General features: G+C 43.5%; 1 protein-coding gene across 1 annotated transcript in view; it reads right to left on the bottom strand.

Annotated features, from left to right (window-relative positions):
* The window catches only part of LOC311131177 (polyamine-transporting ATPase 13A3-like), a 58,421-nt gene that overhangs the window by 26,019 nt on the left and 16,738 nt on the right, over window positions 1–15,664 (bottom strand). The window contains exons 5-6 of the mRNA XM_084164024.1: window positions 3,905–3,989; window positions 2,413–2,586 (exon numbers count right to left, since the gene is read on the bottom strand). Of these exons, the coding sequence (XP_084020150.1) occupies window positions 2,413–2,586; window positions 3,905–3,955 (225 nt within the window). The 5' untranslated portion in view covers window positions 3,956–3,989. The remainder of the gene's footprint in view (window positions 1–2,412; window positions 2,587–3,904; window positions 3,990–15,664) is intronic.

Raw genomic sequence — 15,664 nt, forward strand, 5'->3', positions numbered from 1 at the left:
CATTGTCTTGTTGGAAAGTCCACCTACGGCCAAGTCCCAGCCTTCTGGCAGAGGCAACCAGATTGTCAGCCAAAATTGCCTGATACTTGGTGAAATTCATTATGCCATCAATCTTAACCAGTGCCCCTGGACCTCTGGAATTAAAAACAGCCCCAAAACATCACTGACCCACCACCATATTTCACTGTGGGTATGAGGTGCCTCTCCTTGTATGCATCTCTGTTTCGACGCCAAACATGCCGATGCTGTATCTGACCAAAACGTTCAATTTTGGTCTCATCTGACCAGAGCACCTTCTTCCAGTCATAATTTAAATGACGTTTGGTAAACTCCAAGCGCTTGCGTCTGTGTCTTGGGGTCAGAAAGGGCTTTCTTCTGGCAACCCTTCCAAAGAGCCTGTGGTTGTGGAGGTGGCGTCTGATGGTGCTTTTTGAAACCTGGTGACCCAAAGACGCCACCAAGGCCTGCAATTCTTTCATAGTGATTCTTGGGGATTTTGTTGCTTCTCTCACCATCCTCCTCCCTATCCTGGGGGGCAAAATGTATTTGCGTCCTCTACCCGTGAGGTTTTCAACTGTTCCATATCTTTTTTATACTTTTAATAATTGCCCTGACAGTGCTCAGTGGTATATTCAATCATTTGTGGCTCTTCTTGTAGTCATTACCAGATTTATGAAGGTCTACAACCATCTGTCTGTCTCTTTTGAACTGCCAGTTCTTTTGTTTTCTTCATGGTGTTGGATGACAAAGGGATATTGCATGCGTGTTACCTCATTTTTATACCCTAGTGAAACAGGAAGTGAGGTATTGGCTCAATATAGTTCCTTAAGACTTGTGGAATTTAATTCCTGGTTTAAATTTTGGTAGATGTTATTTACAATAATCTTTAAGGGTGCCATTAATTGTGAAACCAATAAATGATTTTGGTTGGTTCCATTGAAACATTAATATAGTACAGTATTTCTCACATGTTGGTATTTTGAGTTTCTCTATAATTATATTGTTTATATTTTTTTAAGTATTGTTTGTGCATTGCCAGTCAGGGGTGCCAATAATTTTGGAGCCCACTGTATTTACATAAGTATTCAGACCCCTTGCTATGAGACCCAAAATTGAGCTCAGGTGCATTCTGTTTCCATTGATCATCCTTCAGATGTTTCTACAACTTGATTGGAGTCCACCTGCGGTAAATCCAATTGATTGGACATGATTTGGAAAGGCACACACCTGTCTATATAAGGTCCCACAGTTGACTGTGCATGTCAGAGCAAAAACCAAGCAATGAGGTTGAAGGAATTGTCCGTAGAGCTCCGAGACAGGATTGTGTCGAGGCAAAGATCTGGGGAAGGGTACCAAAAAAATTCTGCAGCAGAAATTCCAAGAACACAGTGGCCTCCATCAACTTAAATGGAAGAAGTTTGGAACCACCAAGACTCTTCCTAGAGCTGGCCGCCCAGCCAAACTGAGAAATCCGGGGAGAAGGGCCTTGGTCAGGGAGGTGACCAAGAACTGGCACCATCCCTACGGTGAAGCATGGTGGTGGCAGCAGCATCATGCTGTGGGGATGTTTTTCAGCGGCAGGGACTGGGAGCTAGTCAGGATCGAGGCAAAGATGAACAGAGCAAAGTACAGAGAGATCCTTTATGAAAGCCTGCTCCAGAGCGCTCAGGACCTCAGACTAGGGCAAAGTTCCACCTTCCAACAGGACAACAACCCTAAGCACACAGCCAAGACAATGCAGGAGTGGCTTCGAGACAAGTGTCTGAATGTCCTTGAGTGGCCCAGCCAGAGCCCGAAATTGAACCCGATCGAACATCTCTGGAGAGAACTGAAAATAGCTGTTCAGCAACACTCCCCATCCAACCTGAGAGCTTGAGAGGATCTGCAGGGAAGAATGGGAGAAACTCCCCAATATAGGTGTCCCAAGCTTGTAGCGTCATACCTAAGAAGACTCGATGCTGTAGTCGCTGCCAAAAGGTGCTTCAACAAAGTACTGGGTAAAGATACTTATGTAAATCTGATATTTCCGTTTTTTATTTGTAATACATTTGCTAAAATAAAAAATAAAAAAAACTATTTTTTGGCTTTGTCATTCTGGGGTATTTTGTGTAGATTGATGAGGGAATTTTTTTAAAATTCATTTTTAGAATAAGGCTGTAACATATAATGTGTAAAAAGTCAAGGGGTCTGAATACTTTCTGAAGGCACTGTATATGGATAACATGGGTTCATTGTAGGCCAACATTGCATTTTAAAGAGAAAGCATGTGCCATGATCCCACGGGAAATAGGCCTATGGGAGTTTATGCTTTTTATTAACTACAAATTGGTGGCTGATATATCTACTTTAAAATAAAGTGTTACTGAAATATCGAGAATGGTTGCTGCCATAGTAATGAGGACAATGACTTACGGTTGATTGGAGCAGCACAACTTCGGCCTCTCTGATGGTGGTCTGGCTACAGGTGGCCTTCACACACCATTCTGGCATCCAGTAGAGCAGCAGCAGGAGGAAGCCCCCCGTACAGAGCACCAAAAGACCAACCACCGCCACACGCCACCGACACACACGGTACCCCTGGAGCTCCTAGAGTGGGCCAAGGTGGGGAGAGGGGATGGTTAAAGCTGTAGTTCATATTAGTGTTGCATGGTATACCGAAACTGTACTTTTTCAGTACTTCTTTCAAATGTGTCTCACATCATATTACGGATTGAGAGAATCAAGTCTGTTTAGTAATTTGTCTGAATCTTCTCAAGGGGGCAGAAGCTAGCCAGGCTGCGCTAGAGCGAGAGACGGAGAGAGAGCGAGAGCAACAGATGGAGAGAGAGAGCAACAGATGGAGAGAGAGAGCGACAGATAGAGAGAGAGAGCGACAGATGGAGAGAGAGAGCGACAGATAGAGAGAGAGAGCGACAGATGGAGAGAGAGAGCAACAGATGGAGAGAGAGAGCGACAGATAGAGAGAGAGCAACAGATGGAGAGAGAGAGCAACAGATGGAGAGAGAGAGCGACAGATAGAGAGAGAGAGCGACAGATGGAGAGAGAGAGCGACAGATAGAGAGAGAGAGCGACAGATAGAGAGAGAGAGCGACAGATAGAGAGAGAGAGCGACAGATGGAGAGAGACAGATGGAGAGGGAGAGAGAGACAGGTGGAGAGAGAGTGACAAATGGAGAGAGAGAGAGAGCGACAGATGGACAGAGAGAGAGCGATAGAGCGCACTAGAGCGAGAGACGGAGCGGGTGAGACGGAGAGAGAGCGAGCGAGAGACGGAGAGAGAGCGAGCGAGAGACAGCGAAAGCGAGCGCAAGAGATATGGAGAGAGCAAGCGACAGATAGAGGGAAAGCGCGAGAGAGCAAGAGACACGGAGAGAGCGAGAGACACTTCAACTCCACTATATGAGTTTGCCATCAGTGTTGCGTCAATGTGACGCTCTACCTGCTACACAGAGCGCGTTGTTTTGTACCATATTCATCGATAATGCGTAAGTACAATAGCTTTGGTCCAGTTTATCGCAAGTACTCATTCAATTATTGCTAATGGTTGTACTAAATGATCCTCTAATTACACAAGTTGCTTTTGTTTACATTGTGAAAATAGTCAATGTAGCTAGCTAGCTAGAGTTTCTGCTAGCTAGTAGCTTCTTGGAGGCCATATGCAACCAAAATTAACTATTTCTCATTACTTTAATTCAGCGATTCTTGAGTTGGACGCTGCCATTGGACGTGACGCAGTGCGAGCGCAACACTGGCAGTATAGCAGCTTTCAATGACAGCATTCCCTCAATGGCTGATGGCAATGCCGGACTCCCGATGGCTGTAGAGTAGCAGGGCCGTGCGAGTGTGATTGAGTGAAGGAAAGGGGGGGGTAAGGTAGAAAGAGGTAATAAAATGAGGGAACACACCATCTCATCCTCCTCATCCTTGTTCACAATCGTCAGGTCTTCTTTCGCCATTCTGCAGACGAGTCACCAAGCCCACTGAGCACAGCTTCATTGAAACAAGAGCACAATGACACCACTACATGAGAATGTGATTCTACCCCAGTACGAAGGCATGAGTACATCTCAGAGTATGTGTCCAACCCAGTGCATACCAGAACATGACTCAACCTTCAAGTGAGACCAATGAGATGAACCACACCACCTGTGCAGTGACTGAAACCAGAGCCATATACGCACAGTTGGACAACTGAATGAATGATAAACTAGAATAGACTGGACAGGGCTGGAATACTCTAAAAAAAACATGCTGTCCTACTCTTGAGTTGGCCAAATCAAAATCAAATCAAATTTTATTTTTTTCACATGCGCTGAATACAACAGGTGTAGACCTTACCGTGAAATGCTTACTTACAAGCCCTTAAACAATGCAGTAGAAGAAATAGAGTTAAGAAAATAATTACTATATAAACTAAAGTAACAATGTTAAATAAAAAGTAACACAATAAAATAACAATAACGAGGCTATATACAGGGGGTACCGGTACCGAGTCAATATGCAGGTTAGTCAAGGTAATTTGTGCATGCAGGTAGAGGTAAAGTGATTATGTATAGATAATAAACAGTGAGTAGCAGCAGCGTAAAAACAAGGGGGGGGGGGGGGTCCAGCAAAATTAAGGCAGCTTATACAATTTTAAAAACATTACAATACATTCACAACACACTGTGTGCCCTCAGGCCCCTACTCCACCACATACCTACAATACAAAATCCATGTGTACGTGTGTGTGTATAGTGCGTATGTTATTGTGTGTGTATGCATGTGTCTGTGCCTATGTTTGTGTTGCTTCACAGTCCCTGCTGTTCCATAAGGTGTATTTGTATCTGTTTTTTAAATCTAATTTTACTGCTTGCATCAGGTACTTGATGTGGAATATAGTTCCATGTAGTCATGGCTCTATGTAGTACTGTGCGCCTCCCATAGTCTGTTCTGGACTTGGGGACTGTGAAGAGACCTCTTGTGGCATGTCTTGTGCGGTATGCATGGGTGTCATAGCTGTGCGCCAGTAGTTCAAACAGACAGCGCAGTGCATTCAACATGTCAATACCCCTCACAAATACAAGTAGTGATGAAGTCAATCTCTCCTTCACTTTGAGCCAGGAGAGATTGACATGCATATTATTAATGTTAGCTCTCTGTGTACATCCAAGGGCCAGCCGTGCTGCCCTGTTCTGAGCCAATTGCAATTTTCCTAAGTCCCTTTTTGTGGCACCTGACCACACGACTGAACAGTAGTCCAGGTGCAACAAAACTAGGGCCTGTAGGACCTGCCTTGTTCATAGTGCTGTTAAGAATGTAGAGCAGCACTTTATTACGGACAGACTTCTCCCCATCTTAGCTACTGTTGTATCAATATGTTTTGACCATGACAGTCACCTCAACTGCTCAATTTCCACATTATTTATTACAAGATTTAGTTGAGGTTTAGTGAATGATTTGTCCCAAATACAATGCTTTTAGTTGTAGAAATATTTAGGACTAACTTATTCCTTGCCACCCACTCTGAAACTAACTGCAGCTCTTTGTTAAGTGTTGCAGTCATTTCAGTCGCTGTAGTAGCTGACGTTTATAGTGTTGAGTCATCCGCATACATTTACTCAAAGCCAATGGCATGTCGTTAGTAAACCTTGAAAAAAGTAAGGGGCCTAGACAGCTGCCCTGGGGAATTCCTGATTCTACCTGGATTATGTTGGAGAGGCTTCCATTAAAGAACACCCTCTGTGTTCTGTTAGACAGGTAACTCTTTTATCCACAATATAGCAGGGGGTGTAAAGCAATAACACATACGTTTTTCCAGCAGCAGACTATGATCGATAATGTCAAAAGCCGCACTGGTCTAACAAAACAGCCCCCACAATCTTTTTATCATCAATTTCTCTCAGCCAATCATCAGTAATTTGTGTAAGTGCTGCGCTTGTTGAATGTCCTTCCCTATAAGCGTGCTGAAAGTATGTTGTCAATTTGTTGCTGTAAAATAGCATTGTATCTGGTCAAACACCATTTTTTCCCAAAGTTTACTAAGGGTTGGTAACAGGCTGATTGGTCGGCTATTTGAGCCAGTAAAGGGGGCTTTACTACTATTCTTAGGTAGCGGATTTACTTTTGCTTCCCTCCAGGCCTGGGTCACACAGTTTCTAGTAGGCTTAAATTGAAAATGTCAAATATGAGTGGCAATTCCATCTGCTATTATCCTCAGTAATTTTCCATCCAAGTTGTCACACCCCGGTGGCTTGTCATTGTTGATAGACAACAAAAAAATGAACCTCTTCCATACTCACTTTACGGAATTCAAAATTACAACACTTGTCTTTCATAATTTGGTCAGATATACTTGGATGTGTAGGGTCAGCGTTTGTTGCTGGCATGTCATGCCTAAGTTTGCTAATCTTGCCAATGAAAAAAATTAAGTAGTTGGCAATATCAGTCGGTTTTGTGATGAATGAGCCATCTGATTCAATGAATGATGGAGCTGAGTTTGCCTTTTTTCCCAAAATTTCATTTAAGGTGCTCCAAAGCTTTTTACTATAATTCTTTATGTCATTTATCTTTGTTTCATAGTGTAGTTTCTTCTTTTTATTCAGTTTAGTCACATGATTTGTCTATTTGCAATACGTTTGCCTATCGGTTGTGCAGCCAGACTTATTTGCCATTCCTTTTGCCTCATCCCTCTCAACCATAACATTTTTCAATTCCTCATCAATCCACGGGGATTTAACAGTTTTTACAGTCATTTTCTTAAATGGGTGCATGATTATTAGTAACTGGAATAAGCAACTTCATAAATGTGTCAAGTGCAGCGTCTGTTTGCTCCTCATTACACACCACGGACCAACAAATATTCAACAACATAGGAATCACTACAAAACGTATTGTATGACCTCTTATACACTATATTAGGCCCAGCCTTTGGAAGATATGGCTACTATATTGTGATCACTACATCCGATGGATCTGGATACTGCGTTCAAGCTAATTTATGCAGCATTAGTAAAGATGTGATGCTTACTTGTTTTCATTGCTTTACTGGGAAGCTTAGCAGAAGTAGATATGCTCATGTTATTTATGTTAGTGCAGGGTGAGCTGCACACAGTGGACTTCCTACTAGGGCACACCGCCTCAGCGTTAACAGTATAAATCTGGTTCATAGGCACATGATTACTGCATACAATAGCTGTAGGTTTAGCAGTGGCATTCAGGGCAGTTAGAGGGACATAAATTCAGTTACTTACATTGTGTCTACCAACACCCTGGTATAATGTACATTTGCTGAAGCATTATGACAACTCAGCGTCACAATGGTAGGGATTAACTGAGCTGGGATTGGGTCATTGATAAGTCAGTCTCAACGCAGCTTTATAATGCTGTAAAAAATATCCAGGAACCCAAATGATTTGGGTGGATCCCATCCTCCTTATAAAACGTGTTTTGTTTCCAAAAGGTATCGAAATTGTCAACAAAAGTTACACCCATTGAGTATGTAGCCCTACTGTATGACATTGAGTTTGCCATATGAATCTGGGTTTGCCTGTGCAGATCTCTACAGGCTCAGACAGCCAGTTGACCGGAGAGCACCTAAAACAGAGCATGAGTGGTGCAGCTGTGACACCCAGTATGGAACACTCCCACAGACAGTGACAAGCTCCTTTCCCAACAGCCTGGCCAGCCCTGGAGGACAGCTGAGAGAGAGAGAGAGAGAAGAAGCATGGGGGGTATTGAGTAACACCCATCTGATGACTCAGGACTGCGAGTGTGTGTCTGTGTGTTCTGCAATGATCTGTATGAGTGGAACCTGACCTCTCTGTACAGAAGAGTTAAGGGTTTGAAGGGGAATGTCAGGGTCAAAAGGTCAACGGGCAGTTGGAATCAACCAGTACAGCCAAAGATTAAAGACAATCAAAGATGCACCAAGAGATGCAACAGAACTTCAACATGCAGCTGGCTAAACAAACACTTATCTATTCACTATACTTGTATCTCAATGTTATGGATGTAAAGTCACAAAGAAGACAAAGGGAACGCAATCAAAACTTCCAACATCAGCACCATATCAGCCCCAGACTGAAATCCAACCAAATAACCCATGGAATATTTTCTCATATCCTGACATGATAGGGATGGTCCCCGAAGTCACACTACAGAAGGCTTGGAATTCCAACCAGGCTTCCCGATTGATGACCTGGCGAGATTCCATGATGCCCACCACAGCATGATGGCAGCAGTTTGAATGACCCCGCATTGAAAGGGCATTGTGCCAGGAGCACTAGGCAGCAATGAAAATATTAAAAATACCTTTATTAAAACATGAAAAAATAATAGCAGGCCTGGTTGACCCAGAGGGAGGTCCATCCTCTCTTCGTACATGTGCCGGTTGTACGGTGCTGGAAGGCCAGATGAGGGGGAGATTTCGCTGGGCTCACTGCTGAGAGCGGGGGCTATGGTAGGAAACGGGCTAGCCCGTGCATGTCTGCGATTAGCTGCAGCACGGGGGATAACACACACGTTTAAAACACACACCCCCTACAAAAACAACAGGCTGGCTTTCGCCATTGCTGGACTGGTGTCAGATATCATACTGGAGAGAATCGCGATTAATTAATGTACAGTATATCTGTAGCGGGGGGGGGGGGGCTGTGCGCACACACAGACAGTGCTCTCAAGGACAAAGAGCTCTAATGCTCAGTCGCTTTTACAGGATTAGACTTGTCATTGAAAACAGAGAAGCTTTTTGGACATCAATGCTGCCAGTGGTTATTATAATCATCAAAGCCTCTCTTACCTTTTATTAGGTGTGTCCTCTTTACACACAAACAGTTTAATTAGTAGTGCAGCAACATATTTCCCCCCTCATGTAGGTCGAGCCCCATTGAAGTGCACCCAGCGCCGGCTGCTTCCACATATGGAGTGTGGGTATATCTCCATGGTACAGACTACAAAGACCATTCCTACCCCAACAAGGCCTCTGAGCAGACACTTTGCCTGTGCTCTCAGGGGACTGGCTTTTCTCAAGGCCCAAAGGTGGGGAAAAAAAGATGCATGAGGGAGGCAGGCTGGCCGACAGCGATTTAGAGGGGCTTTTGGCAGGACATTCTGTTGTATCAACAATGGAGCGACAAGAGAAAAGAGATTGAGAGAGCGACTCAGAGAGAGAACAGTGTGAAAGGGGAGAGAGGGAGAAAAAAAGGGGACTCAGCAGCAGGGCTGACCCTGGCTGGCTGTCAGGGCCGGCGCTGGGTTGGGCCATCCCCCCCTGCACTGTGCCACTGGCCCCCGGCCCGGATCTTATCTGCCCGCAGCACTCTGGCCCTTTCTTTCCCTGGCACACAGCAGGATATTTTGCTTGGGACCAAGCCCTTCCTACTATTTTACAGCAGGTCAGGAGTCCAGGGCGGGCGGCAAGCTGCTGGGCAGGCCACCCTATGGTGTGTCGTTTTGTCCCAGACAGTGTATACTAGTATGGGACTTTTGAGGCCATTAATTGTTAAACATTGCTGGATGGTTGGCACTGGAGTCAATGCACAAAGCAGAGCAAAGGTAGCGTCATCCATTGATTTTGTCACCATAAAAAATTATATATTACAGCCATATAACCTGGGGATTATTCATCTGGATACTGAACAGATACAACCATTTAATCTATATTTCAGCACTAATAAAACAAAGGCCTGGCTACGGTCTAACCAACCTAACACGTTTCTCTGCTTGTGACTAAAACATCAATACCTCACCTTTTAAGTCTGGCTAAACAGGAATAGAGTAGTTAATGTTTCTTTGGCATGTCTAGTAAACATAGTGCCTTCAGAATGTATTCATACACCTTGACGTATTCCACATTTTGTTGTGTTACAGCCTGAATTAGGGCTGTGACGGTAATACAATAACCATGTAACTAAGTACCCATGTAACATAAGTCTCCCGAGTGGCGCAGTGGTCTAAGGCACTGCATCGCAGTGCTAGCTGTGCCACTAGAGATCCTGGTTCGAATCCAGGCTCTGCTGTAGCTGGCCGCAACCGGGAGACCAATGGGGCGGCGCACAATTGGCCCAGCGTCGTCCAGGGTAGGGGAGGGAATGGCCGGCAGGGAGGTAGCTCAGTTGGTAGAGCATGGCGTTTGCAACGCCAGGGTTGTGGGTTCGATTCCCATGGGGTATGAAAATAAAAAAGAATAATGTATGCACTAACTGTAAGTCGCTCTGGATAAGAGCATCTGCTAAATGACGTAAATGTAAATAAGTACAACATTTTTTTAAAGGTTTGTAAAAACAGATAAAACCTACTAATTATAAATGTATAAATGAATTGATCAGTAATCACGTTAACATTTTTTAAATGTGGGTGTGCATGTGAGTGTGTGTGAGTTAGGCTATATGGAGGAGATTACTGAGTAGTTTGGTTCATCAGGCTGATCCCCCAGTCTTAGCTTGAAGTTATTGAGGGATGATGACATTTTGGCAATGTGAAGATAAGAATTCCAGAGTATGGTACCTCTATATCTGATAGAGAATTGACTATGTGAGGTGCGACACTGGGGAAGGTAAAGGTTATCGCAGTGTCTTGTGTTATTAGGGCTGTCCCCGACAAAAAAAAATCTTGGTCGACTGAAAGTCATCTGTTCTTTCGAATTCTTCTACAGTGGGGGAAAAAGTATTTAGTCAGCCACCAATTGTGCAAGTTCTCCCACTTAAAAAGATGAGAGAGGCCTGTAATTTTCATCATAGGTACACGTCAACTATGACAGACAAAATGAGAAAAAGAAATCCAGAAAATCACATTGTAGGATTTTTAATAGATTTATTTGCAAATTATGGTGGAAAATAAGTATTTGGTCAATAACAAAAGTTTCTCAATACTTTGTTATATACCCTTCGTTGGCAATGACACAGGTCAAACGTTTTCTGTAAGTCTTCACAAGGTTTTCACACACTGTTGCTGGTATTTTGGCCCATTCCTCCATGCAGATCTCCTCTAGAGCAGTGATGTTTTGGGGCTGTCGCTGGGCAACACGGACTTTCAACTCCCTCCAAAGATTTTCTATGGGGTTGAGATCTGGAGACTGGCTAGGCCACTCCAGGACCTTGAAATGCTTCTTACGAAGCCACTCCTTCGTTGCCCGGGCGGTGTGTTTGGGATCATTGTCATGCTGAAAGACCCAGCCACGTTTCATCTTCAATGCCCTTGCTGATGGAAGGAGGTTTTCACTCAAAATCTCACGATACATGGCCCCATTCATTCTTTCCTTTACACGGATCAGTCGTCCTGGTCCCTTTGCAGAAAAACAGCCCCAAAGCATGATGTTTCCACCCCCATGCTTCACAGTAGGTATGGTGTTCTTTGGATGCAACTCAGCATTCTTTGTCCTCCAAACACGACGAGTTGAGTTTTTACCAAAAAGTTATATTTTGGTTTCATCTGACCATATGACATTCTCCCAATCCTCTTCTGGATCATCCAAATGCACTCTAGCAAACTTCAGACGGGCCTGGACATGTACTGGCTTAAGCAGGGGGACACGTCTGGCACTACAGGATTTGAGTCCCTGGCGGCGTAGTGCGTTACTGATGGTAGGCTTTGTTACTTTGGTCCCAGCTCTCTGCAGGTCATTCACTAGGTCCCCCCGTGTGGTTCTGGGATTTTTGCTCATCGTTCTTGTGATCATTTTGACCCCACGGGGTGAGATCTTGCGTGGAGCCCCAGATCGAGGGAGATTATCAGTGGTCTTGTATGTCTTCCATTTCCTAATAATTGCTCCCACAGTTGATTTCTTCAAACCAAGCTGCTTACCTATTGCAGATTCAGTCTTCCCAGCCTGGTGCAGGTCTACAATTTTGTTTCTGGTGTCCTTTGACAGCTCTTTGGTCTTGGCCATAGTGGAGTTTGGAGTGTGACTGTTTGAGGTTGTGGACAGGTGTCTTTTATACTGATAACAAGTTCAAACAGGTGCCATTAATACAGGTAACGAGTGGAGGACAGAGGAGCCTCTTAAAGAAGAAGTTACAGGTCTGTGAGAGCCAGAAATCTTGCTTGTTTGTAGGTGACCAAATACTTATTTTCCACCATAATTTGCAAATAAATTCATTAAAAATCCTACAATGTGATTTTCTGGATTTTTTTTCCTCATTTTGTCTGTCATAGTTGACGTGTACCTATGATGAAAATTACAGGCCTCTCTCATCTTTTTAAGTGGGATAACTTGCACAATTGGTGGCTGACTAAATACTTTTTTCCCCCACTGTATATATAGACACACCCTATGTATTTTAATAAGACAAATGCCTCAAGATGGTGCCAGAGATCGAGATAACCAGAAGAAAAAAACCTTAACCTGACTCAACTATTCTCCTCCTGCTCCTGATGGCTATCGCAGATTCTGCCATTACTCTCCTGAGTCGGCAACCTTTCTCATGTGGAATACCAATTTATCTTACAATTTCTACCGATCTGTGTACCAGTTACGGTTTTCACATGCACATTTTCGTGAAACAGTTTCATTTAATTTATAACAACGTCTTCATATCTCAAAATCATTGTCATGTGGTTAATCAAAATTCTATCAGAATCTAAATGAAAATGATAAACCTACAAAGTAACTTTATTGCCATTGCCAACTATGTAAAAATAGCCAACATAAAGGCCAACAAATAAAAACATTGCAGCCTGAAGGTAAAAAATAACCTGATCAAAATAAATATCCTATCAATCACTTTGGCTACACATGGCCTGTCTGCAACGAACTTGAAACATTGTATCAACTATTAACTTGGGTCCGGCCTGAAGGTTGTGCTAGCGAACTTCATATTCCCGCGTCAGTGAGCTCGGGACAGGCACAGCTGTAGGCTATTTGCGTAAGGGATAAGAAGCCGTGCTTGACTTGGGCAGGAGCTCACCGGAGCCGAGTACCGGCACCTCAAATGTTCTACTGCTTGAGCTCCTGTTCTTCTTATAGAACATTAGCTCAAAAGTATTGTGGAGCTCCTGCACCTAAATATTAAAAACAGTACCAGCACCCAAAATGAGTACCGGAACCTATTTCAGTCCAAGTCAAGCACTGATAAGAAGTTATCAGGTAGGCCTATTTTATGACGTTTCCACTGGATCAGAGCATGACATGTTTCCCTTTCATGCTGAGTGGTTATCGAAAGGGAGAGAGCTGGAATTGTTTTTCAAATACATTGAGGAACTATTGTAATTCTCAATGCATGTAAAAACAGACTGTTTGCTTGCTGTTTGAGGTGAAGAAAACATTACTTTGAGAAGCTCCACAGAAGTGGTGATGCGTTAAGCCAATCAGAAATACTATCCGATCCTCAAATGGGAACATTTATATGCCTACACATTTGCGTGCAGGCCAGGTAGCCTAGCCTATAGGCCTACTTCTGTGTGTGCGCGTCCTTACTCAACATTGACATGAGCGCACACCAAACAAAAGACAATGACTATATTGACAGAACTCATAAATGGAATTAAATAAACCAAAACTTGTTTCTCACAAGTGTAGCATAGGTTGTGCACTCTGCAAACAATGTGTCCACTCCGACAATGACAACAGGAAGACTGGAATAATAATATTAAAAGCATTCAAATAAATGACCGTAACCAAAGTAACAAACATTGTAGATGAGAAATTATAGGAATTAATGGTAAATGTACTACTGGTGATATATGTAATGGGGAATTGATATACACTAACAATCAAACGCAAACAATTCACACGTGAAGGTATGAAACAATGAATGTGCACAAATTGGCGGGAGAGAGCACATTCTGGAGAGAGAAGTGCATTGTGCATCTGGGCACATGGTCAATCCGACATCTGCATCGGCCATGCAGCATTTAAGGTGATATGGCCTCAGCAGAAGTCAGGGCATTCATACTTCTTGCACTTCGCAGAGTTGTTGTCAAGGAAGTGAGTTTGTGTTTTCTACAGGATGTACCGCCCCCACCTACCGTCAACCAATGTCAATGCGGAGCTATACAGAGCCCACCACACTGTTACAACATGGCGATGTGGTATGGAGCTCGATTTGGCTTCTGCGTGCCTCTGGAGGCTCTGTAATTGCATTACCATCCATATGGAGCCTCCGACAACACTTTCAGATCAAGCATAAATTGGCTTTTTGTCTACGTATCCGCAATGGATTGGTTCATGGAGACGGGCGCAAATATACAGTACCAGTCAAGTTTGGACACACCTACTCATTAAAGGGTTTTTCTTTATTTTTACTATTTTCTACATTGTAGAATAATAGTGAAGACATCAAAACTATGAAATAACACATATGGAATCATGTAGTAACCAAAAAAGTGTTAAACAAATCAAAATAGAATTTATATTTGAGATTCTTCAAGTAGCCACCCTCTTGGCATTCTCTCAACCAGCTTCATGAGGTAGTCACCTGGAATGCATTTCAATTAACAAAGGTGTGCCTTGTTAAAAAGTTAATTTGTGGAATTTCTTTCCCTCTTAATGCGTTTGAGCCAATCAGTTGTGTTGTTACAAGGTAGGGTGGGTATACAGAAGATAGCCCTATTTGGTAAAAGACCAAGTCCATATTATGGCAAGAACAGCTCAAATAAGCAAAGAGAAACGACAGTCCTTCATTACTTTAAGACATGAAGGTCAGTCAGTACGGAAAATTAAGAACGCCATCAAGCGCTATGATGAAACTGGCTCTCATGAGGACCGCCACAGGAAAGGAAGAACCAGAGTTACCTCTGCTGCAGAGGATAAGTTCATTAGAGTTACCAGCCTCAGAAATTGCAGCCCAAATAAATGTGTCAGAGTTCAAGTAACAGACACATCTCAACATCAATTCAGAGGAGACTGTGTGAATCAGGCCTTCATGGTCGAATTGCTGCAAAGAAACCACTACTAAAGGACACCAATAAGAAGAAGAGACCTGCTTGGGCCATGAAACACGAGCAATGGACATTAGACCGGTGGAAATGTGTCCTTTGGTCTGGAGTTTTATTGGTTCCAAATTGGAGGTTTTTGGTTCCAACCGCCGTGTCTTTGTGATCTCCGCATGTGTATTTCCCACCGTAAAGCATGGAGGAGGCGTTATGGTGTGGGGGGTGCTTTGCTGGTGAAACTGTATATGATTTATTTTGAATTCAAGGCACACTTAACCAGCATGGCTACCACAGCATTCTGCAGCGGGACTATCATTTGTTTTTCAACAGGACAATGACCTAACACACCACCAGGCTGTGTAAGGGCTATTTTAACAAGAAGGAGAGTGATGAGTGCTGCATCAGATGACCTGTCCTCCACAATCCCCTGACGCCAACCAAATTGAGAAGGTTTGGGAGGAGTCAGACTGCAGAGTGAAGGAAAAGCAGCCAACAAGTGCTCAGCATATGAAACTGTTGGAAAAGCATTCCAGGTGAAGCTGGTCGAGAGAATGCCAAGAGTGTGCAAATGCTGGCTATTTGAAGAATCTCAAATATAAAATATATTTTGATTTGTTTAACACTTTTTTGGTTACTACATGATTCCATAAGTGTTCTTTTATAGTTTATGTCTTCACTATTATTATTGGGCTCCTGAGTGGCGCAGCGGTCTAAGGCACTGCATCTCAGTGCTTGAGGCGTCACTACAGACCCCCTGGTTCGATTCCAGGCTGTATCACAACCGGCCGTGATTGGGAGTCCCATAGGGCGGCACA

This window comes from Coregonus lavaretus (genome assembly GCF_964263955.1).
Source record: "Coregonus lavaretus genome assembly, chromosome: 6".
NCBI classification, from domain to species: domain Eukaryota; kingdom Metazoa; phylum Chordata; class Actinopteri; order Salmoniformes; family Salmonidae; genus Coregonus; species Coregonus lavaretus.